This window comes from Centropristis striata, chromosome 16 (assembly GCF_030273125.1).
Source record: "Centropristis striata isolate RG_2023a ecotype Rhode Island chromosome 16, C.striata_1.0, whole genome shotgun sequence".
NCBI classification, from domain to species: Eukaryota; Metazoa; Chordata; class Actinopteri; order Perciformes; family Serranidae; genus Centropristis; species Centropristis striata.
This window is the reverse complement of record NC_081532.1, coordinates 13394875-13420250: the sequence shown is the minus strand read 5'-3', so window position 1 is coordinate 13420250 and position 25376 is coordinate 13394875. Positions and strand designations below refer to the sequence as shown.

General features: G+C 35.1%; 2 protein-coding genes across 4 annotated transcripts in view; both read left to right on the top strand.

Annotated features, from left to right (window-relative positions):
* Positions 1–8134, top strand: part of si:dkey-177p2.18 (phospholipase B1, membrane-associated) — an 88352-nt gene extending 80218 nt beyond the window's left edge. For 2 of the 3 annotated variants that reach the window (XM_059353104.1, XM_059353103.1), the window contains 13 exons: positions 157–215; positions 439–506; positions 754–797; positions 1706–1826; positions 3086–3137; positions 3235–3315; positions 3604–3669; positions 4707–4798; positions 5542–5623; positions 5753–5854; positions 6261–6356; positions 7208–7279; positions 7372–8134. In XM_059353104.1, coding sequence (XP_059209087.1) covers positions 157–215; positions 439–506; positions 754–797; positions 1706–1826; positions 3086–3137; positions 3235–3315; positions 3604–3669; positions 4707–4798; positions 5542–5623; positions 5753–5854; positions 6261–6356; positions 7208–7279; positions 7372–7479 — 1043 coding nt within the window. In that variant the 3' untranslated portion in view covers positions 7480–8134. The remainder of the gene's footprint in view (positions 1–156; positions 216–438; positions 507–753; positions 798–1705; positions 1827–3085; positions 3138–3234; positions 3316–3603; positions 3670–4706; positions 4799–5541; positions 5624–5752; positions 5855–6260; positions 6357–7207; positions 7280–7371) is intronic. The other variant, XR_009395854.1, reaches the window with a different exon arrangement.
* Positions 8135–10185: 2051 nt separating this feature from the next.
* The window catches only part of larp1b (La ribonucleoprotein 1B), a 33461-nt gene continuing 18270 nt past the window's right edge, over positions 10186–25376 (top strand). Inside the window, exons 1-7 of the mRNA XM_059353101.1 lie at positions 10186–10963; positions 13167–13228; positions 15317–15373; positions 16515–16746; positions 19673–19846; positions 21190–21315; positions 22120–22288. Of these exons, the coding sequence (XP_059209084.1) occupies positions 10609–10963; positions 13167–13228; positions 15317–15373; positions 16515–16746; positions 19673–19846; positions 21190–21315; positions 22120–22288 (1175 nt within the window). The 5' untranslated portion in view covers positions 10186–10608. The remainder of the gene's footprint in view (positions 10964–13166; positions 13229–15316; positions 15374–16514; positions 16747–19672; positions 19847–21189; positions 21316–22119; positions 22289–25376) is intronic.

The following is a 25376-nucleotide window of genomic DNA, read 5'->3' as shown; positions in this document are numbered from 1 at the left end:
GGAGCGAACACACCAGACATAGAGAGGTGTAAAATAATTATCTGTTTTTTTTAACAGATATTCTACTTGAATAACTAATTGTGAATGTGCCTGTAATATTATACTTTTTCCACTTGTCTTTATTCTGACTGTTTCCTTGTTTTTCTTCTATTCTAGTTAAATTTGTCAAAGCTGCAGATGTCAAAGTCATCGCTGCACTGGGAGACTCTTTAACTGTGAGTCAAGTGTTTTTTTTCCTGTAGAATAATGTTGAAATATGAATATTTTCCAATTTATTTATCTTCTATAACTTTGATGGGATCTGTATGGGTTTGTTTTGAAATGAAAACCATTACAATGTATTGATAGAAACCACTAACCATCAGAAATGATTAGAATTAGAAGATTATGAAAATGTTCTTGCATGAGGTCCATTGGATGTGTGTGCTTTTATTGCAGACGGCAATCGGTGCGAACGGCTCAACCATTATATCGATACCTTTTGAATTTCGTCAAGTGTCTTGGAGGTAAATCAGCATTTATTCTTATGTTTTACTTCAACTTATGCAGCCAATCAGAAACTATCAGATGTTATCATTAGATGATTTATACTAGATGACCTGTAGATGGCTGTAAAAGCTGCTTATTGTTTTGCAACATTAATCTACCTAATTTAATGTTATCTTATCTTGCTATTATGAATGTTGTTATCATGATTTATATATCAGTCTGATTCATTACAAACTGTGTCTCTTTCTGTTTTCCTCTTTACAGCATTGGAGGATATGGAACTTATCAAAATGTCATCACCCTGGCAAGTAAGATAGTAAACAGGAATAAACCAATTTCAGTTTAGAACCAAAAGAACATAACATGGATGTGTTCAAACTCAACTCAACTCAACATTATTTATATAAAATATTGAATTTTCATACAAACATGCAGCCCGGCGTTCTTCACAGAGCAAAACTGTAACAAACCAGAATCAAAAAAGGAATATATAAATAGATATAAAATAAAATACAATCTTGCAAGTCTAAAAATGTACATCCAAGAAAATGTTTTAAAACAATAAAATAAAGTAAATTATATAAAACAAAATAAACACCAGGGATGGAAATATTGTAAAAACAAAAACAAACCCCAAACAAATTTAAGTTAATTTAAGTCACAAATGAATGCTATAACATTACTCCAAATCAAAATATAGAATGAAAACTTTATTTTCTTTAAGTTTCTGACCCAAAATAATGTTTGTGGGACTAAACAACCTTCATTTGGCTTGTTTGTGTTGTCCTTTTACTTTTTTAAGGCTGCAAATGATCTTTTTTCTTAAAAAAAAAATCATTATTGTGATGTTAATGTTTACTATAAACACATTGAGAAAGATATGCGTAAATATATATTTTTTATTGGTGTTTTTGTGTTTTTCCATTAATATTCTTTTTTTTTTTAATCATCAAACAATGTGTTGTATTTTAGCAATATACTGAAACAGCAGAAAGGCAGAACTGAGAACACTTTAATATGTAAAAGACTTAAAAATAGTTTTATTTATCTAATGTAGTGTTCTTATCATGATATTTAACAATTTATATGTATATTTCTTCATATTAAGCAGCCCTGATTTATATAAAGTATTTTCGTTTGGTAAATATCAGAGATATTGGTTGACAAAATCATCAGAAGGATCTTTTCCTAAATGTTTGATTGTCTTTTTGTCCAGATATTTTTAAACTCTTTAATCCCAAACTGCTTGGTCCATCACCTGTGTGGACCTTTAATGGTGCACCAACAACCGTCAATGAGACCGGCTTCAACTTCGCCGTCACCGGCCACAACACGCTGTAAGACTCACACATATTTTACATCATATCTGGATTTTTTATTTAGATCATCTGTTGACTCAGTGTGGTGTTGGTTTCTTCTTCTTCCCTCTGTCCCTCTGCTTTGAAACTCAACTGTGAGCTGTGTGCAGGTTCAAACATTCGGGAAAATATTTGTGAAGAAAATAATGGATTGTAACTTTAAACTGTACAATAGCAGCACAACGATATAAATAAAGACAGATAGATAAAGAGATTAAATAAGTAGATAATAAGAGGTATATAAAACTAAAATATGAATACAAGTAAAAACCATACAAGAGCAATTAAAGAAAAAGAATACAGTTTTCTTAGTATATGAAGAAAGCATACACAGATTAATAAATAAAATATAGGGCTGTCCTCGACTAAAGAAATTCTTTGTCGACTACTCCTCGTACTAGGAGTTTCTCCACAAAGAATCATGCAAAAGCTTCATTTTAAATCTTGTGTTTCCCAGAGATGTGCTCATTAGTTTCCTGGAAATAAGTAATTTAGTATTAAAATAAGTATAAAAAATGATTAATCACCTGTGGGAATCTTAGTTGACTAAGGCATGGCAATTCAAAGTGATTCACAAAAGACATCAACAGCATCATGACAAAGGGCAGAGAAACACATTAAAAGAGGACATTTAGGGGCGGCCCGGTGGCTCACACAGGTAGAGCGCTTACCATTAAGGCTGAGTCCTTTCTGCAGCGGAGCCGGGTTCAAATCCGGCCTGAGCTCCCTTTGCCGCATGTCCTCCCCTCTGTCTCCCCCTTTCTATCTGTCACTTTCAATAAAAAGCATGAAAAAATTCCCCCCAAAAATCTTTATCTTAAAAAAAAAAAAAAAGAGGACATTTAATGTAAATGTTTGGTTCTGACTCTGGGGACAGAAAGCAGACGTATCCCTATGAAATAAAGTATATTGAAATAAATAAAACATAATTTTCACCATGCAACAGTAAGAAACTTTACTAAAGACACATTGAGTGCTCTCTTAACAATTTCTTTACAGTTCAAAGATCAATATAATTACGGCTGTAAATTATTTGATAATGTTTTATTGATGTCGATGTAACTGGTGACTCAACAGTGTGTGTGTGTGTGTGTGTGTGTGTGTGTGAGTGTTTGTGTGTGTGTGCGTGCGCATGAGTGTATGCGTGCGTGTGTGCGCGTGTGTGTGTGCGAGTTTGTGTGTGTGTGTGTGTGTGTGTGCGCGTGTGTGTGCGCGTTCGTGCATGTGTGCATCTACAGAAACGTGTCGGATCAGATAAGACACATGATCGACACATTCAAGTCTTATCCAGTGAGTTTCCGCTCCCTTCTTCACTTTGCTTATTAGCTGATGAATAATCAGAATTTTCTTTTTTGTGTGACATTCATCACAAATCTTCTTGTTTCAGGGTCTGAACTTCGCTGAGGACTGGAAGGTGGTGACAATGCTGATTGGCATGAACGACATCTGCGATTACTGTAAAGACAAAGTAAGAGATCTCAATGCAGATCTAAATGTCGTGTGTTCTCCAGGTGACAAGTGCAAACCCTGCATCACTGATGGGTGGTCAGAGGTGAATTAAGTGTTTTCTCCTCATCAGGAAAGATAGTTATGCAATTATCATGGGGGACATAAACTTGTCTAGCTGTTCGGTAACAGTGGAATGTATAAGGAATATATTATAAATGGAAAGCAACATAAATGAAACACTGAATGATATATGCAAATATAAAAACAATATCAGACTATAAATCTGACTCTCCTGAACTCTCCACAGACTCTTTTCTCCCACGACAACTTCATTCACCACATGACAGAAGCTCTGGACTTGATGATGAAGGAGGTGAGATTTAATAATTTGAAACGTGTAAAATGAGGGTTATTTATATTAATAATTAAAATATTATTAATTAATATTATAATATTTAACTCAACATTCATATTTTTGTTGTTCAATGAAATAATTGATTGTTCAATCAAATAATTAAAACTTGATAAAGTTTTGTTTTAGTTGTATTATTTTGCATGGATGTCTGCTTATGACAAAACAAAAATGTTAATATTTATGTTTGGATATGATACAGTTTGTTTAAATTACCCCCAATTTCCAGTTAATTCCCATTAATCACACACAAATTCCCATAACTCCCATTTTTCAATATTTAAAAAAATTCCCAAGCCTAACTTCTCATGGAAAGTTTCTGGAAATGTAACGGGAATTTCCCACCCTTTTGTGATTACAGCTGCAAGTGGATAGCAAAAATATATATATAACAAATAGCAATTTACACAAGAAGAAATATGAAAAAGTATTATCAATATAGTATATAAAAAAATAGGAACAGTATATACAATATAGACAGAGCATTGCACAGATACATTTTACTTTAATAGTGGTTAGTTTGCTAATATGTTCATCAAAGACAGATTTCTTCATCATCTTATTGTTATTTCCCTACTTATCTAATAAAGACCTGAAATACCACATAGAGAGATTTCTGTCATCATCATGGTGCTAAAAATAGAAAAAGGAAGGGTTAAAACTTACAAAACTAAGAAACTATTCATTCAGCCACTCGTAAAGGTTTAACACTGAATGTGAACTGTGTTGCCTAAGCTGTGAATGTGTTCTGGAGCCTTTTATTCACTGTGTCCTTCTGTGTGCATTTATATCTGTGCAAATGTTGAATGACCAGTTTCTTCATATTAGGAGCTCCCCTCCCCTTTTGCCTTCTTGGGAACAGTTTGTCCTTTCCCCCACTATGAAACTGAAACAATGAAGTGTGAGAGAGAGAGACAGGGCATGTAGAGACAGTTAAAATAAAACTCCTCAGTTAAAAGAAGTGATTTTAGTTGATGAATGTGATTCTCTGGTTTCAGATCCCCAGGGCGATCGTGAACGTGGTGCAGATTCTCCCCATGAAGCCGCTCAGAGAAGTTCAGAGACCAACCCTGGGCTGTCAGCTGCAAAAGTTACCCTTCCATTTTATTGCCTCCTAATCTAAAACTCAAGAATATAATTATTAGCACCAAATATATAATATAATATTTAAAGATACTGTGGTCATTGGCAACTAGTCAAATAAATACATTTACTAAAGTCCTGTAAATAAAGTACAAATTTGAGGTAAATTTGATAAAAACTTTTTTTATTGTATTATTTCTCTTTTTTGTGTGTATCATTTTTATTTTTTATTGTTTAGTACTTTGAGAAGCAGTTCTCATATTTAAATAATATTTATTATTATTATTATTATTATTTAAAAAACAAAACGTTTTTATTCCACTTGATTTGTTTAAAAAAATCCAAAAATAGGAATTACATCATAACATGAAAATATTAATATTATCTTACTATTTTCTCAAATCCCCAAATCTCTAAATGTTCCAATAATATTTTTTTATTGTCTATAACTAATCATATTTGTTTTTTTGTTTTGTTTTTTGTAACTATCAGGAAATCATATTAACCCATTAATAGAGATTACATAGTAACATTAAAAGAATATCATAATCTTCTCATTTTCTAAAATCCCCAAATCTCTAAACTAAATCCCACTGATATACTGATGTAGTACAGTTACTAAGCAGGAGTTTCATATGTCACTTGCTTTATATCAGCGTCCAAATCTCTGAGGATTATGAATCATAATTGATCTGATAATCTTTTAATTTGATAACCTGATAATCCAGCAGTGTGATAATCTGCTCACAGGAGTTTCTGCTCGTGCCTCGTTCTGCCTGAAGAAAACTCCACTGAGCTGCAGGAGCTGGTTGAGGTTAACATTGAATTCCAGGTGAGCCAGTGTGTGCCAATTATGTGTGCAAATGTCATGTCTTCTCTCAGATTTATTCAACTTTCAACCCACAACATACAGAACACTGATTTCTGTCTTTAACCTGATTTTAACTTCCCTTGTTCATAGCGGAGGCTAAAGAAGCTTCTGCATAGCGATCGTTTCTTCAAAAACGACTTTGCTGTTGTTCTGCAGCCTTATTTAGAGAAGGCACGACCACCAAGACTTCCTGTAAGTCTTTTAAACACACACACACACACACACACACACACACACACACACACATTTTGAACAGATGATTTGGATTTTTTAAAGTGGGGTTGTATGAGCTTCTTGTCCATAGTCAGTGTATTAACTTGCCTTACCTTTTTAAAGGTTAGTTGAGACTCACCAAAGTCACAGAACAGATCAGCTACTCTTGGGTTCCGCAAAGTAAAATGACTGTTTTTGTTAATGGATTCTGGTGGCATTGAAGAAACACAATGTTGTAAAATACAGTCATTATACATTTGATGCATTCTGTTTTTATTTACGTTTTAAACAGTGCCCCTACTTTTATCAGGGTAGTACAATCCATGTGTTCCCCTTTGCATTCACTATTACTCATTATTTATCTTTGTTTTTTTTTGTACTTTAGAACGGGACAATTGACTTGAGCTTCTTCACGGCAGATTGTTTCCACTTCACTGTGAAGGGACATGAGGAGTTGGCAAAGGGATTGTGGAACAACATGGTGGAGTTTTTTATTTATTTATTTATTTGTTCAAAGCTTTATTATGTGTAGATAACTGTTGATAAATATGATTTTTGATTAGCCAAATGTTTGGTTTAGATAAGATTACGATATCTAGGTACAATGGTGTTTTAATTCTATCTTGTATGGAGTCATAGGAGCCATAAAAAAATCTGTAAAAGAATAAGGACATAAATGTGAAGAGAAATAAATAAAAGAATGAATAACTAAAATTTAAAAAAAAGATTGAAATATAAAGAAAATAACCAAGAGAATAAATAAGACAATAGGAATAGGAATAATACAGAGGAATAAATTAAAGAATACATAATTGTTGAAATAGGGCGCAAATTATAAAATAATAATTATAACAATTTAATTTATTAGTTCATTGATTTCTGTTTATATTTTTTAAAGTATAAAATAACATTTTATATATATTTTATTCTGATCCTTATTCTTTTTTTCCAATTGCTTTTATTAACTAGTGTATCCAGAAATTAATGAATAACTAATTGTGTTAATGAATGAAAATGCTCATAATTATTCTTTTAAATTTGTTATTTGTCTTTATATATCCACATTTCTTTATTATTATATTTATTTCTCAATATTTGTTTGTTATTTATTATTTAACGTATTCCTTTTTATATTTCTTTTGCAAATACGTTCTTCTTTATCACCCTATAATGACTCCATATACTTGAAATACAAACTGATATATTGATATTTGTATCAATAATCTTAATGAAAAGTGACTACAGAAAAAATTAAAATCATCACAGATTGTCTACATATACATAAAGGTTTTTGTTTTTTTACCCTCAACATTAAACAAACTTTTTCCTCAGTTCCAGCCTGAAGACAGGAAGGAGCTGATACAGACATTTTCAGAACCAATAAAACTCATCTGCCCAACAGAGGTACAACACGACAGACATTTCAGAGATTTTGATATTTCTGTTTGTGGATAATAAAATTCCTACAAGCTATTTTTTTCTTACATTTTCTTCAGGAGCATCCTTACATCTACACCAGACCCCGAGCCGAGTCGTCTGCACCGATGCTGAAACATTTCTCTGTGACGCTGACGTCTCTGCTCTTCATGTTTGACTATCTGTAGTTCAACAGGCAGAGAAACGCACCAACAGCACCTGGATTTAAGGGTTTGATTCCCACCGCAGCCTAATCTTTTTTACTAACAATCCTAACAACATAAACACTCAGGGAACTTGCTTTAAGAGAGAGATGTTGTTTAAAAAGCTCTTTAACCAAATATTCCGGCTATACATCACATCTTCAATGACTTGATGAAATAGATTTTTTTTATGTATAAATGACTTCATATACTTTATTTCATGGATTATTTTGGACATTTTCTTCAAGATTAAGTCAAACATTGACTCACTATTGAGCTAAATATGTCAGCCAAGCAAAATATACACACATCATCCTGACCACAGAACTAAAAACTTGAATTACAACTTTGTAACTTGTTGTTTATAGACTCTTCGGAATACCTGTCTGTTCCTGTTAACCTGCTGTGCTCATAAATTCATGATTCATTTTATGAAAATTCATTACCAGTTGACATCTGCTGTTTTTTTTTATTGTTCTGATTTTCTTGGGGTTTACTTGTTTGGCAGTTTTGACAGTGACTGAAAGCAAAAAGATAAATATTAACCTCTGATTGTATTCTGTTGTATCTTCAAAATGTTGTTGTTGTGTGTCTGTTTACCCTGGGAGATAACAGTACTGTGATAAACTTGTTATTTGAATATTCTGTGGTCTGATTTGCAAATTATCTGATGTGGATAAAACTCCAAATGGAAATGTAGCTGTTGAGGCGTTCAGTAAATGAATTATTTAGATAAACTACTGTTTATTTCTTCTTTACTGACTGATTACCATTATTTTATAACATCATTTATCATTGGTAATGGAAAGTAATATGGTGACGTGATAAGTACAATTAGTCAAGTGCTGAGTACTTAACTACAATTACAAGGTAGGCTTCTTGTACTTTATTTGAGTATTTCCATTTTATGCTACTTTTAATTCTCCACCACATCTCAGGGGAAAATATTGTACTTTTACTAACCTACATTTATTTTATATTATAAAATATATACAGTATAAATTACATTGAGATAGTAACTTATCATTTTGAGATCCTATTTCAGTTTTTTGAGAAAATGGATCAGAATTTTAAGATACAAATTAATTTTATGAAACTAAATTGTGATATTGAAATAGTAACATATTATTTTTAGATACTAAGTCATTATTTTTAAATACTAAGTCATTATTTTGAGAAAAGTTCCCATTATTTTCAAATGAATTTAGATAGCGGGTCCTTATTTTAAAAGGCAAGTCATTATTTTGAGGTATTAAGTCATATTGTTATAGACCCTAAATACTTATTTTTAAATTTCAAGTCACTTTTTTAGAGAAAATTTCTCTTTTTGAGATACCTATTCATATTTTAAATAGTGGGTCCTTTCAAAAAGGTAAGTCATTAGTTTAAGTACTACTTCTCTTTTTGAATAAATACTAAGTTAACATTAATACTAAGTTTTAAAAAAAAGTAAGTCATACTTTTGCGATACTGAGTCATCATTTTGAGGTACCAAATCATTATTTATAAATAGTAAGTCATTATTTTAAGATACTTATTCCCTTTTTTGAGCACAAAGACATTATTTTAACATATAATGACTTGCAGGATCTTTTTTTCCCAGAACAAATTGGAGCTCTTTTAATATTACTATTATTTTCTTTTTTACTGGTGGAAATGGGCTCCCATAGTGCTGTTGCTGTACTTTTATTATAGTAAAATATCGAAAGTATTTTTTTCCGCCACTGCTGACAGAGTCAACTCTGCTTTGAGTACTTATATTATACTAATGTCCTTTTACTTAAGGGGAAGTTTGCTTGTAACATAGTACTTTGATACTGTGGTACTGCAGCTTTAACTTCCTCCTCTGTACACATCGTCACACTTAAAATAATCGTATAAGTCATTTTTTGTCAATTTTTTTTTTTTTTTTTGCCTAAATCATCTCCTCATGGCGCCAGCCACCTATGGTAAAATCGCCTCCATCCTCAGTTGATCTGATCATGTGATTTTACCCCTTTAAGATCATCACTTCTTTGACAACTTGCCATATCCATAGGCATCAGATAAGAACCCAGCAAAGAAGAGCTAGAGGAATGTTTAGTTATCAGTTTAGTTTATCTGTGTTTTATTGTTGACATTAATATTGGTAACACTTTACTCAAAGGTGTCTACATAAGAGTGACATGAGCGTGTCATAAACATGACATGGGATGTGTCATGAACATTAATGACACTTTGAAGTAACATTAATGCTCATGATACTTGTCATGTCATGTTTCTGACAGGCTTGTGTGACTCTTATGTAGACACCTTCAAAATAAAGTGTTACCATATCTTGCTTAAGTCACAAAGGCATGTTCAAAAAATTGCCTAAGTAATTTATTTATCTTAAGTTACATAATTTACACACAGTGTTGTTATTATGCCAATAGCCATTCTTTGTTACATCCTTTTTTAGTGAAATGATCAATAAATGTCATATGTTACACTTTTGGTGAAGTTTTTTGTGTTTCCTGCAAAAAAAAAAAAATAGTTAGGCGATTATTTTAACAGGGTGACGATAGTACTTTGATACTGTAGTAGTGCAGCTTTAACTTCCTCTTCTGTACACATGGATGACTGTATTAAATGTCTCTGTTTTGCAGTTCCGCGGTGTGGCCGCGGGGGGCAGCAGAGTTACTGTTTACAGGCAGGCAGCAGCTGAACGTTAGCTGCTGGTAGCGTGGAGCTGAAACCAGACACAGGCAGCGAGGAGGTCGCTGTGGTAGTTTGTTTTTTTAGTAAAAGTTACAGAAAACTCGCAGGTGAACGAGCCCAGCGTGTGTTGTGTACATGGTGGCTGACTACAGACTCTGAGGTAACTACTTGTTGATATGAAACGGTCGATCTGAGCGGAAAACAACAACATTTAGCTCGCTGACTTCTGCATGGTCGCTAGCTAGCTAACAGTTAGCTTCGGGAGCTACTTGGCTAGCTTTGGCTAGCGAGGTCCAGCCCAAAAAAAAGTTGTTTACCCCAAGTTGTGGATGTGGTCTCCCCCCGAGCTTTTCACGACCTTTCTCTGGGATAAGAGAGCAAGGACCAAATATTCACACTGGATTTAACACTGTGTGCTGTTAGGAAACTAGCAGGATGTCCACAGAGGTTGAGTGCAGTCAGGTTGGCTCGGGTTTGACAGCGGCCAGCAGCAGCTCCAGCGGAGTGGAGGAGAAGAACCAAAACAAGTCCGAGGGGGCTCCAGAGCCAGAGGAGAAGCCGCAGAGGGGCTCGGAAAAGCAGCCAGCAGACGAGGCTGCAAAGAGCCCGACGGACACGCACAAGAAATGCAAAGAAAACGATAAAGAAAATGACCAAAGCAGCAACGCTGACTCGGCTGTCGAGGCGGTGAAGAGGAAAGTTGTGGAAGCTCCTCCGCCGAAAGTCAACCCGTGGACTAAGAGGACCACGGGCAGGGTGCCGAGCAACAACATCAATACACAAGAGAAAGGTGAGATGGTTTTAATTCTTATACTACACGATTGTGACAATATGGTTCCACCTCAACAAGCAGCAGCAGTGTGAGCACGTTGTTGCAGCATTTTGACAGTTTCACTGCACTGAAATCCTCTTTAATGTCTCTCATACCTCATTTGGGCTTTTTAAAAATGAAGTGCTATACGCTTGAATGTCAAGAGGTGTTGATGGTGGCATATTTGCCCCATCCCCCCTCCTGTGCTCGGATTGCTCCGGAGCACCACGTGTTGATTGCTGACAACTGCTACTTCTTTTTGCCTGCAACTTAGCCACCACCAGCTAGCTCTCACACTGTTTTTTCTCTTCTGGGAAATGCCAGTGACAGAGTTGGTTAATGTTGGGTGAATGCAGCACATGGGAGACAACAACCTGAGCCCAGCCTCATGTTGGTGCTGTCTCGGTGTAGAAAAGCTAAGACAGCCAGGCTAACTGCTGCTGCTGTAAAGACACGTTTTGCATGTCCAATGGCCTGGCTGCCTGCAGTTCCTCCCACCAGCCTCCTGCTCTCTACTGTCACCAGTGAAAGTATGTGAACAAGGTGGCTGGACAGGTGGGAGTTGTAAACTACTCATTAGCTTTACTCTAGATTAATATAGTTATTATTTGTAAGAGGCATGTTTTAATCAGTGGAAAAAATGGCCATCAAAAGTTCCCAGAGCCCCAATTTCTCACTTGAGAAATCACATTTTTTGAATGCATAATGATATGAAATGCAGAAAACAAGTGGAGTAGCAACTAATTATTATATTTGATCCATAACAGTGGTGGAAGAAACATTCAGAGCTCAAGTAAAACTAGCAGTTCCACAGAGAAGAAATACAAATGTTACATATAAAAGTCCTGCATTTAATTTTTTACTAAAGTGAAAGTACAAAAGTATGAGCAACAATATATATTTATTAATTGATTATAAAATATATTAATTACGGCTGCAACTGATGTGTATATGGCACAGGAGCATAATGACAGCAATAGTACAGATACATGGCGAAAGTAAAAAAAAAAAGGGGGGGTTAAGGGAGCTTTATAAACGAGAGAAGAATTTGTATTTTACTCGATAAATAACAAATATTAAAGGGGTAGGTACCAATTTACACATGAAGATTATTTGTGATAAGGAGTACTACTACACCATGTCACAGTGATGTCATTGGCTTTATCTTGGTTTCAGCTCAAGACTTCAATTCATAACAAAAAAAGTCTGTGTTACAAACTGTTTGCTTAAAAGGCAGGGAGGGTGTAATGGAAGACACTGTTGCATTATGGGAAATATTGTATCCAGTGTTTTAAAATATATATATATATATATGTTTTGCCTCTCCCACTTCAATTTGAACTCATTTTCTTTTTTTAATCTGCTACTTAAAAGTCCCTTGGACTTTATGAACGTTCAATACTAAAATGGTGGAGTGGCCCTTTAATAGTTGACTCTCAGATATCAGAATTTGAGCACCTAACTGATTAATCATTCTAGTGCCAGTTTAAATGTTGAAAGGAACAGGCTGTCTCACTTCACACATGATAATTTATTGACTTATTTAAGACTTCTCATTCATTCTTGTGGTTGGCATTTGTGTGGCAGAAATAAAACTGCAGCTTTGTTAAAAGTCAGACTGAGTTTGAGTTGTGAATGTGTGTCAGGGCTGGGAGAGCTATATTCGACTCTGACGAGAGCACAGGCATCATTTTACAAGTGTTACTGTACAACCAGCTCTGAGGGGTGGATGTCTGCAGGCTTCAGTGAGCATACACCCATTCATGTCGGAGCCTCGGCCCTGCGTCTCTTATCAATCCGACCATCCTCTGCAGGGCGATAGGCACTGTCAGGCTGCAGCGGGCCACTCCCAGTACGCAGCTGCCTGCGGAGACGCGGCCACATACCGCCGCTGGCTGTACACAAAACACCCTCAACTAGTTCAGTCGCTCACTCCCTGGGGGTAGGGGAGGGTATTTATTCATTATGTACTGACAGAAATTCCCCAATGCTGCACAGCAGAGCAGGCAGGAGTAGATGACTCCACTTCTTAACTCCAGTGTTGAGCAATCTTGCAGGCTGGCAACGTGCTCGCTGGGGTTGTTAAATTATAGGTGTTGAAAAAAGGATTAAAAAAAAAAAAGCAATACTGACCTGTAAAGTATGATGCTGTCACTTTCACTTATTGATTCTGTGTCTGCAGATCAACAAAACACTCTGAAAGTCGTCCGTGCCAGCAAGCCCAGAACGAGAAAATCCAGCAAGGTAAATTCCCCTTACTTGATTGTTTTTTTTACTTTTTTAAAGCTTCCAGAGTTTCTCTTTTTATCTTAAAAATGTCACAAAAGTAAGTGTCAAAATGCTATCGATCATTGATTCCTCAAGAGGGGTACTTGTACCCCATGGGGGTATTTCTGTAGTTGTGTTATTGTGGAGTCCTCAACTAATTTGAGAAATCAGGAATGATTTGACGATTTAACTCTTGCAACCCCCGAGCAGTTTCAGGGTGTTTAATGCTCCTGTCACATTTTCATCACTGTGGCTTTGTTTTTCACTGCAATGTATATGTATTGTACCTATTTAAAACAGTAAAATCATGGCTAGAAGTAGGGAGAACAAAAAAAAAAGGATTTTGTGCAATATAACACTGTTTAAATGTCATAAATTGTGTAAAAAAAAAAAAAAAAATCAAACAGAAGTTGAATTTTTTTGGTGATTTGGAGAACATAAATTGAAATTAAATGGAATTTATATGCAATATTTGCCCGCAAGTGAAAATAAAAGGGGCTCCACTTGCTATCTATATTGAATTATTTACATGTTTACAACCTCTCTTGTCCCCTCCTCTCTACTCTGTGTAAATAGCCTTCTGTCCAACTTTCATTGAATTACTGTCACATGACTGTTGGTCACAGCTGAGCCACTCATGGCTTTACAGTTGAGCTCAGAAGTGCAAATTGTAACATTTTTTTACATGATCTAATTAGTGCAAATGGTTACTTTTTGGTCAATTTAAAACAAGACAGTAAATATAATGAAATATCACGATTTCTGAGTTAGATTTGGTAACTTTCCCTGACACATCTAAACTGTAACAGATAAATTGTTGACATAGATAGCTGAAAGTAATTGAATAAAAGTTAATGTAAACTGTTGAAATAATTGTAAGAATAATGGATACATTGTTGAAATTGATAGGCTCGTTCAAAATGGCTGCAAAGCATAGTTATTGGATAATTGTTGAAATAGCTTAGAGTAAAGGGTAAATAGTTATGGTCAATAATCAGCTAAAAGCTGTAGAAATAGTTAAAGTAGATAACTAAAAGTGCTAGACGAACAGTTGAAATATATACATTTATCGAAGTACTAAGCCAAATTATATGGTACAAAGGGAAAGCAAAGAAGGGACTTAAATTGGTACAAAAAGTCAGCTAAAGGTAGAGGATAAATTCTTAAATTAAATGGCTTAAAGTAATGGATAAATGGATTAAATTATTAAAAAATGGCGAATAAATAGTCGTATGTTACAGTTTTACACATAAAAAGCATGAAAATGCGCCTTGAAAAGTTCTTGAATTTGACTTTGGAAAAAGTGAAATACTTTAATTCATTAAATTTCACAGGTTCATTTGTAAAAGCTGTAAATTGATTCAGCTTCTAGTGAAAACTAATTAAAAGTTGTAAGTGATGCTTAGTGCTTGAGTGTTCCCGCTCCTCATCTGTAAATAAACCAACATGTTTGTTGGTGTCCCTCTAACTTCTGCCACTTACTTGCAGGATGTGAAAATAACATGTGCCATTAACCAAACTTATAACTGGTTTAAGTTGGCTCTTTTGTTTGCTTTTCCAACCAGTTTTTCCACTGCAGTAGTTTTTAAATTAATGGTTGAAAGGGAATCAAATATAATGTCAGAATTTCAATGAGCACCGCTTATTAAGTTATGATGATTTTCAAACAGATGCATCTCTGACCTGGTTGTTTAAAAGCCAGAATAGCCTGAAGGATGAATTTTGTTCCTTCACTTTTGAATCCCAAAAGTAAAGGATGATGAAAATATCAGTACTGCAGTTTTTTATCTTCTTCTCACTATGCAGCTCTAAGTGTAACTATAACCCTCGTCTGTCTAACCTTGGTCTCATATCAGGCTGTCCAAATTTACAACATTCACAAAGGTGGAAACTGTGCATGTTTATCATGGTTGTTTGCAGTTTCCCGACAGACGGAGCACTGACCTCCACCTGACTCCCACACATGTTAAAATAACCAAAATGAGTCCAGTTGACAGTGTTTGATTTAAGATTTGACATTTTTTGTTGTTGTTGATGTCCTTTTTTCTTTATTCATTTTTGCAGTCAAGTGACTTCAGCGATATCACAAACTGGCCCACACCTGGTGAACTGGCCAAAGAGGTATTGTGTGTGTGTGTGTGTGTGTGTGTGTGTGTGTGTGTGTGTGTGTGTGTGTGTGTGTGTGTGTGTGTGTGTGTGTGTGTGTGTGTGTGTGTGTGTGTGTGTGTGTGTGTGTGTGTGTGTGTGTGTGTGTGTGTGTGTGTGTGTGTGTGTGTGTGTGTGTGTGTGTGTGTGTGTGTGTGTGTGTGTGTGTGTGTGTGTGTGTGTTGGATTACAGAAGTGCTTTTCTGATTTCTGCTCACTAGATGGAGCACTAAAAACACAAGATTGGGAACATTTTAAACGTTTTTGGTTGCATTGTCAAAACAGTTTGGGTCCAACTTTGAGTTTATTTACAGGCATACAGTAAATCCAGGGAACTCTAAAAATATCTCATCACAGAGAAGAAAATGCTCTTCAAGCAAAAAGAGGGGAAACGTTATGTTACATGTTTTATTCAGTCTGGTTTAGTCGTTTAAAATGCTGACCAGTTTGACCTCTGTTTGTTTGAAGGATATTTCTTTTTTTCTGAAACAATTTGGTGCAAAATAAAATGAAAAATTAATTTAAAAAAAGGACAGTCATGACAATTCTTCTTTGGTATCGTGTTTACTACAGCCTGAGCTGAAAAAACAAAATTTGAAGGTTGTAGGAGTGCAAACTTCTCACCTTTCAGACTTGCTTTGCCCTTTTGCTCTGGTGCTTTCAGGCCAGGTTTCCTTGAGGCGTGTGTGTATGTTGTTGCCTGCGCCTCTCTTTGGCTGCTTCTGTGCTTTTGGCGCCACGTTTCAACTGACCCCATAGTTTGAGCCTAGTCAGAAACAGAGTTCTCCACCCCCAGTCATGGTGAAGAACCATTAGAGCATTTGTTTAATGGTTTTAAAAATAATTTTCTTTGACAATATCAGGATTAAAAATTGATCTGTAGGTGTAGGAGTTATATCCGATACATGTTAATATTCTGTCCTTTAAGTTTCTATCAGATTAAGTGTTCAACCTGTGCATTAAGAGCTTGAACTCAATCTCAAAATGTTTCTGTCGAAGCAACAGAAAACACAGAACAAGCAGACGTAAGCCAAATTTAAAAAGAGAAAGAATAAAAAGGCCACATGAAGTTTTACCGGTATAATTAAAATAAAAGCTGCTCTCTCAAATCTTCCAGCAGCAACAAAATGTCCTCAACAACAACGGGAAGAAGCCTCCCTCCTCACGCAGAGAGAAGGAGAAGAGGAGGGATCGGATGGAGAGAAAGTCAGAGAGCAGCCATGACGGCGGCGAGAGCAAAGAGAACCAGGAGGCTCAGCCGGACCCGCTGGGAGAGCTGCCCAAAGACGGCGAGTCCAAGTCGGGACAGGACGCCAAGAGCGCCGCGCTGAAGAAGAGGGGAGGTGAGGGTGAGGAGTCTTTTTCTCTGAATTCAGCATGTAAAACTGCATCCTTTTAAATGAATACTAGCAACTTCAAATCAAAGTTTGATTAATACACATTATTTCTCTGTCTTGTGAAATTATTCATCTCCAGAACCAGACAATGTTATTATAATGTAATATTTTAAGGGTTTTTTTTAAATGTTGCCTAAAAATCCACTCAAACTTCATTTGGACATGAATGTTTTCACTGGACAGAGATGATTTGTATGATTGGAGCATGTCAATAATCTGTTTTGATCACGGTTGGTAATTGCTGGGTGGTGCAGTTTGGTGCATGTTCTGCTCTGATACTCTTATGTGTTGCACTTTTGCTCCCATCTTTTTATAGACATTTGAACAAGAAATAACAGGCACCAATCTTTATAGAGGGTAATGAGAGACACACCACTAAATAAGAGTGTATAAACGAGAGAGGAAGTGAAGAGTTTTGTTCCAAAATGAGGCAAGATCAACCACAATGGTTTTCCACAGGCTTTTAAATGTTAAAGGTGTGAAAAACACCCAATAAAATATTGTTAGAAAATGTGTTTTTGATGTGAAATACATTACAAAACTGTCAGGAAGTCATTTTTGTTAAAACTTGTGAATGTGTGCATACATATTAACAAATTTAGTGTGTTATTGCTGGTATTAGTAGTAATAATGGTTCAGAATGGCTTCAAACGCACCAGTTGTTTGCACATGCAGGGAAATATATGCATATATGCAAGAACTTTGGTGAACTCCAAATAAGTAGTGTGTTTCTCTTTTTTTCTTATCAAGGCAGCATTTTTCCCTAACTAGGGAAGATCTTATAGGTCAGAATGTTGCTTTGTTTAAAGAAAAAGAGAAATAAACTGTTTATTTGGACACTGACAGAGTGCAGACCGACTTTGTGCCCCACAGTCAAAAATGGTTTACCTCAAAGTGTCAACAAATTACCCAAAACCATCAGAATTAATTGACGAAACAATCTTACTGCACGGTCAATTTAGTAGCGAGAGTGGAGCTTTTTATCGTATCACACAGTCTTCCTCTGCAGATAAGGATTTTCCATTCATTGACTCAATTGATTATAAGAAAGGAAATAAACATAATTACCAAAAAGTCAAACTACTGCATAAACAGTTTTAAGGTATCCTGGCAAGCTAAAAAAAAAACAGCCTAACCTTTATTTGCTTATTAATTAGTGATTAATCTAATGACAAATGCATGTGTAAGGTTTAATTATCTACAGTACAGTATGTTACACATTACAGAACATTCTTGTGATGCCAAGTTGTAATTTATGAAGTTTGAAACAAGTCACAACTCGTTCTTTATGCCCTGAAAGCAACACTGACTTTGCACTAATGAATCAGGTTGTCGTGCTAGAACTTGACTCACAATCTTTCCTAAATCTCAAGATATAGGTCAAATGTTTCATTACTATTGACAAGATTTTAGTAAATTAATATTTTATACTCGTAAGTTCTCAAACGTATCCATACTTTGATACTTTTTTAATACCATGTTTCAAGTGATATGATTACTCTTAGTTTGATAGTAGCGAAAGTACTAAAGAAAAAAAAAAACCCATCTACAATCAGCAATTAATCTACGGTTTTATACAGTTATTTAAGTTTTAGTTCATAGTGATTATGGTTGCAAAGGGGTGGAAAATTGCCTGTAAATTTCCAGAAATGGGGATTAAGTTAAGCAGGGGAATTTAGGAAATATTCCAAATCGGAAACTTTTCATGGGAATTATGTGATTTTATGGTAATTAACTAGAAATTAGGGGTGATTTAAACGTATCATATCCAAACATAAATATAAACATTTTGTTTGGTCATAAGCAGACATCCATGTAAAATAATACAATTTAAAAAAATTCAACCGATTCATTTGTAAGTAGATCTTTATCAAGTTTTAATTATTTTATTGAACAAACAATTCATTCATTGAACAACATGAACATGAATGAACATTCATGTTCATGTTGTTCAATGAAAGAATTGTTCAATGAAAGAATTGTTTGTTCAATAAAATAATTAAAACTTGATAATAAAATAAATTTGTTAAATATTACTCATCCCCCTGACCCCACCCATTCAAAAATAAAGTAAAATGAAGCCCCCCACCCACTCCAAAAGTCTCCTAAAAAGTGTTGAAAAAGCCCCTTTGAACATGTGATGGAGGAATGCACAGTGCATGTAGGGGGCGTGGCCTCAGTAGCCCTGCAGTAAGCAGTGTGCTATGTGCATGTGGTTGAGGAATAGCATAGATAGAGGTGTACTTGCATGAAATCTGTTTTTTAGTCAACATTATGCTAAAATATATTTTCCCCAAACTATATTTAAGTTCCCCGTTGAGGACCAACCCAATTTTGTAGATTCCAGGTTAATTCCCATGGAAAGTTTCCATCTTTGAAAATTCACGGAATTTTGCAACCCTAATAGTGATTCTCTTGTGTTATTGAATTTTCCTTTATTTATGCAGGGGGAACCAACCCTGTGCTTACAAGTGAAAGAACAGCAGAGAAGAAAATAAATAAAAGCAATGATAACGAATTAATTAATATTAACACTATAACAAAGGTGTTGCTATGTCTTCAGGGACTAAATAAAAAGAGATTTTTTTTGTATTTTTCTTTTTTGTGTGCCTAGGACTATATTTTCTTTTGCTATGGCATCAAGTATTTTTTTTAACTATTTAAAATTCTGGTAACCTTATTACCATTAAATAACAGTTCAACATAATGCGGTGCTCTTTGATGGAAACTTTAAAATTATTCAAACGTTTTTGGGGTTTTATGTCCATGTAGGTGTTTTGAAGCGTGTTGAGACACTGATTTATTATTTAATTTGACCCAGCATTTTTTTGGGAACAAAACTCTTCACGCTCTGTTTTCGGTGTGCAATCATCGCTAGGTAACAAACGTAAGTGGGTTTCTCTGCCGCTGGAGGAAGCGTCCCGGGACGACGGCGACAAGATGCACGGCGGGGGTCCCGCACGCTCGGACACAGAGCCCACCGGCACCTCCCCCGACCCCACGTCTCCCAATCACACACTCCATAATAACAGGGCGCATGATAGCAGCAGGAGTAAGTGGCCAAGAAGTACACTGTTGTCTCTGTTTCACTTTGTGTTTGCTCTGCACTTTTCCCCGCTACCATCTGTGCCTCTGCAAACTTTTTCCCTTCCATACTAATGCACAGCAGAATGAAAGCTTGTTCTCTTAACCAAATAATAAAATTTGATTTTTTAGTTTGTTGCATCAGACTAAATCAAAGCCTGCTTGATCTCTCAGCCGACATTACTCATACGGTAAATAGGTCTGATAATGTCAACGCATCATATCATTTATGTCCGTTATGATAACATTTGACACAGTAACTTGACTAGAATTGAGTCCCAGCCGTGCTCAAGAAAATTAGTCTTCAGATGATCATACAGATTGTAAATAAGCCCACATTATACCACAAGTTTAGGTGAAAAAAATAAACATTTCTTTATTTCCACATGCAACTGGAAATGCACAAAAGTAATTAAAAGTAATTAGTAGTTCAAAATTGTAATAATACCCAATGCCTGAGGAAAAACTTAAATTTGCAGATCACTTTTTGATCATTTCATTTTTGCTTGATAGTACTGTACCGTGGCATTGTTCTCTCATTTGGTTTATTCACTTTGAAACTGAGTCAGTTTGTGAAGTAATCAACCGATAGAAGTATTTTTTTTTAAATTTGATTTTGACTTAGATTTGCTGCTTTTTCGTTCCCTAAATTAATCAATGTAATTATATGAAATTCTATGTGACTTTGTAATTCAATGTGATATTTTCGCATTTTGGACTCCCAGTCAAAAAAAGAGCTATTATTATACTATTATTATTATTATTATTATAGTCCAAACAATTAATTCATAGTCATAAATAACTGCAGATTATTTCATGCTTCCTCCAGTAACCTCCAAAAGAAGTGGTTTACATAATCTGACTATAGTGAGAATTTCCTGCTGTTTATAAGTTAAAGAATTAATTTGCACAAAACATAAAATTGTACAACAGTTAAGCTTGCACAATAAAAATTCATGATAATAATATAATAAAATAATGCATGAAAAACAAATAAATCAAATGGCCTCTTATTAATGTTGCTGCATCCACGTATCTGTTCAACAACATTGACTGAGTTAAATAAGCTCAACAATAACTGGTAAAGCTTCCTCTAATGCATTTCACTTAAATTAGTTTACTGCACTCAACTTCTAAAAGTAGTTTGCTTGTGTTAAGCTGCTCATTAATGTTGAGTTTTGTCATTTTTTCTCTTGAGAATTATCAGGTTTTATCAGCCCCTCAGATTTTTTTTTTCGTTCTAGGCCCTGAGCCGCTCCTCAGCAAATTTGTCCGATATGTGACAGAGCTGTTATGTTTCCTTGTTGTCAGGTTGGAGAAGGGAGCCACGGGACTTTGGGGACGATAACGCCAGCGTCAGAAGCGAAGGCGGGAGCGTTCATGGAGGAATACGAGGCCGAGGGAAAGGTCGTGGGCGCGGGAGAGGCCGCGGTCGAGGTACGGCCTTTAGTTTTACCAAATTTTTTTAAACCTCATAATTAACAATCTTGACAGTGTAATTGTCTGTCTCTACTAAAAATATTTATCTTGTTTGACATACAGTATTTGTATAATTAAAATATTATAATTATTTGTATGTTTAAGGTAGACCTAAATCATTTTTACCACATAGGGCTGCTCACTTGGGACTTTGGAAAAACCATGAATTTTCTTGAGCAGTAAAAAAAATAAATTGGATTTTCTTGAGTTTTCAATATAATAAAAGCCAATACATTTTTTAAAACAATTTAAAAAATAATGTTCAAAGAAAGATAATTAATTAATAATAACTTATATATTTAAATGAAGAGATATTTTGAAAACACAGATAAAAGCCATTCCTAAAATGAATGAACAAACACCATTTTAATTGATTTTTCTTTGAGTACACAATCAAAATTAATAATTTGCAAAACAAAAATCTCATTGGAAAAGCTTTGCAGCAGTTACATAAGAGTGTTAAGAAAGTAAGTAAAAACAGAAGTATCTGTTTTTGCAAATGAATTCTTTAAATATGTATACATTTAGATAAATAATATAAAAACAATTCATTGGCAAGTAAATTGTAATTGTAAATAATGAGTTAATCACCAAGCTTGTAACAATATTTAAAAAAAAAATTAAAAATCAGAAGTTTTCATTGGAGAAGTTTAGTCTTTTAAAAAGCTTTTCCTCCACTTCCTTTACCAGAAAACAAAAGTTTCACGTTTGCTGTTATTCAGAAATAGTTACTGTTATTTCTTTCTTTTCTGCTCCTTTCAGGCCGTTATGAATACTCTCAGAACTTCCGGGACTCTCAGTCGTCTGACGGCTCCGTTCAGGTCCCGTCAGAGTTCGGCACCAACATGGTTTACTACTACGATGACGGCAACAAGGTCCAGATGTACACAGTGGATGAAAAGCTTCTTAAAGAATACATCAAACGCCAAATGTGAGTATTTCACGATAACTTCCTCCACTATCAAGGGAAAGAAATAACAGTTTTTCATCACCACCACCTCAGAGAATGTCCAGAGCTTCAACAAGACCCATAATCCAACCAGTTATAGAAATGAGACATTTATACATTTATTTATATAGTTGATTTTAACCACCTTCTGCCACAGTGCTTTAACAGCTGTAGCTGAAAGGAAAGAGAGAATGAAGAGTAATTTTATCGTTATTTCCTTAATTTCTTCCATTTAATTGCATAACAATTTATTCGACAAACACCTTTTGTAAGTGCTTTTTTTTAAAGGGTCATATTTAATGTTTTTCAGTCCTATCATCTTATACATACAATGCAAAAAAAATCACAATTCAACATGGCAAATCTTTCCTTATTAAGTTTCCAGCAGCCTCCGTTTAAAAATGATAATATGTCTGTGGAGAAGTAAACTTAATTACAATAAAAAAGACCATCGGTGAGTCCACCTCTCTTAGGAAATTGGGCTTTTTTGGAACCATTAGTTTAGGGCTTTTTTTGCTCCAGTCACAACTTTCCTCACTGTTGCTTTGTTTTTCACTACACTATATAAATCCTGGCTAGAATAAAGGATAACTTGGAAATGTAGTTATAATAACATAAATCATTTAAAAAAATAAAATAAATGCAAGTTGAGTGTCTTTTGATAATTTATTTCACAAAAATTGGAATTAAATGGAATCAATTTATGACATTTCTCCCAATATTGGAGAAACATGTGGTCTTCACATGTATTACAAATTTAACTATTTACATTTTTATAACCTCTTGACCTCTCCTCAGTGCTCTGTGTAAACAGACTGCAGTTCAGTCCAAGTTTCACTGAATCTTTTTCATGTAACTGATTCATTCATGGCTTCACAGTTGTTCTGGGGAGCGCTGAATTTAATGTTTTTTACAGGATATGATTAGTGGAAACGCTTTATTTTTGGTGAGATTTTTTTAATGAGACATGTAGAATATACTGATGTTTGAGGAAATATAACTATTTTAAGCTTAAATCTGTTTGTTTTTACTCTGATGGAGGCATCACGTGTGATTCATTCAAGGTACGTCAGAAATGTGAAAAAAAATCCAATATTTTCTTTTTTTACAGTTTATAGCTATGATAAATCAGGGATTTGGGTTATTTATTTTTAAAGAAAACATACCTTTCAAAACCGACGGATCTTGGAGTTCAGAGGGTTAATAAACCAGTTATTTCTTCCATGGTAATGGTATATAAATATATATATATAAATATATATATATATATATATATATATGAGAGTGAAACAGGCTTCAGTCAGCTAATTGTGGTTTAATTAATGGTAATAGAATGAGTATTACTCCTAGAAGATAAATATTCTTTATTGTGATACTTATGAAGTACATCAAACACATCCTGCCAACTGTGCCAAACACGTTTTATTCGTTAACAGGGCTCTGTAGGTCTGCAGCAGAGATCCAAGGTTATCAGTAGAGTGTGGAAAAACATGGCAGAAAAGGTCAAAGTTATGTTTTAACCACCAGCTCATGCAAAGTCAAACAGGTGAAGATTGTGTCTTTTCAGAGCAGGTGTGAGTGTGAGTGACAGAACGACTGATAAGCAGTGAACGCAGCATGTGTAGCCAGTTCCAAGCTCCTCTGGGTCGGTTGCGTCCTGCAGGGGGCAGCGTGCGCTCTGTGTCTGACTGACGGCTCTGGCCTCATTGCAGCAGCAAGCAGACCCAGAATAGTGGAGGGTGAGGTGGACTCCTAAATATAGCCTGAGTGCTTCGGAGGGGACAGGGGATGAATTATATGCTGGGCTGAGCGCGGAAATGTAAAAAAACAAAAAAAATACTGTGTTTCAGCGAGGAGGGTGAGGGGGGACATTCTTGTCTTCTCCTCTCTCGTCTCCCTCAGCGTTATTCAGGCTGCTCACTCAGCCGGCGTTACTCCACATGAAGCGCCTAGCCACCGCCTGCAGGCTGAGCTCCGCGTCCAGACGTGTGTGTGTGTGTGTGTGTGTGTGTGTGTGTGTGTGAGTGTGTGAGTGTGTGTGTGTGTGTGTGTGTGTGTGTGTGAGTGTGTGAGTGTGTGAGTGTGTGTGTGTGTGTGTGTGTGTGTGGACTTTAAGTGGTGAGTCAGAGAGGTTTTCCAACTACAGATTTGGTTTCTACAGTCATTGTGGCTGACAGGAACATTTAAAAAATTATGTGAGTGACAGTTTCAGATGAATAAATTTCTCTTCTGCTGCTCTCTCTTGTTAACATAGTGAACCTCAATATTTTATTCAATATGCAATGAGCATCAACATGACTGCAGCATCAAATGACATCACACCACTGTCACTTTTGCCTTGAAATGAAATTTTATTGAAATTAAACAAATATGAGTAGTAAAAAAGGGCAACATACTGGTTGTGATTTTGACCTTACTGAACATTAAAAACTGGAGCCCGACAGATCTATCAGTGGACCGATATTATCAGTATTGCCGTATATGTTGTCTGATAAGCGCCATTATCTTTTTTTAAACAATGTATAATACATAAAATTATGATTTGGTGATTTAGAAATGGCGTTTGCTATTTATTATGTTTTATCTATTTAAACGGTTAGTCACTAAACATACACAATAATTTTTTCTCATTCATCATTTCAAGAATTGTTTGACAATGTACATATAGTGTATAATGTCAAATAATATTTAATGGTAAGTGATATGATTATTAAAACAGCATTCTGAGTATCGATGCAGTCATATTGGTGCACATTCCAGCTCAAAAATGTTCTCAGCCACCATATTGATTACGGGTGTAGTTTTCCCCTCTTAAATCAGGATCCTGCTCTTTTAAAACCCAAAAAAGTGACAAAATATATATAAAGATATTGGTGTGTTCAAATATCAACTGAAGTCAAAGCCAATTTTTGCGGTAATTGGATAAAAACTGTTTAAAAACATTTGTCAAAGTAAGATATGACAAAAGATGAACGTTAAACTCAGGATTCTTGAGTTTCAGTGCTAATACTCATTTTGATGTTCATTTTAAGAGTATGCTCCTGACTGAATGACTACACAAGCAGTTTGA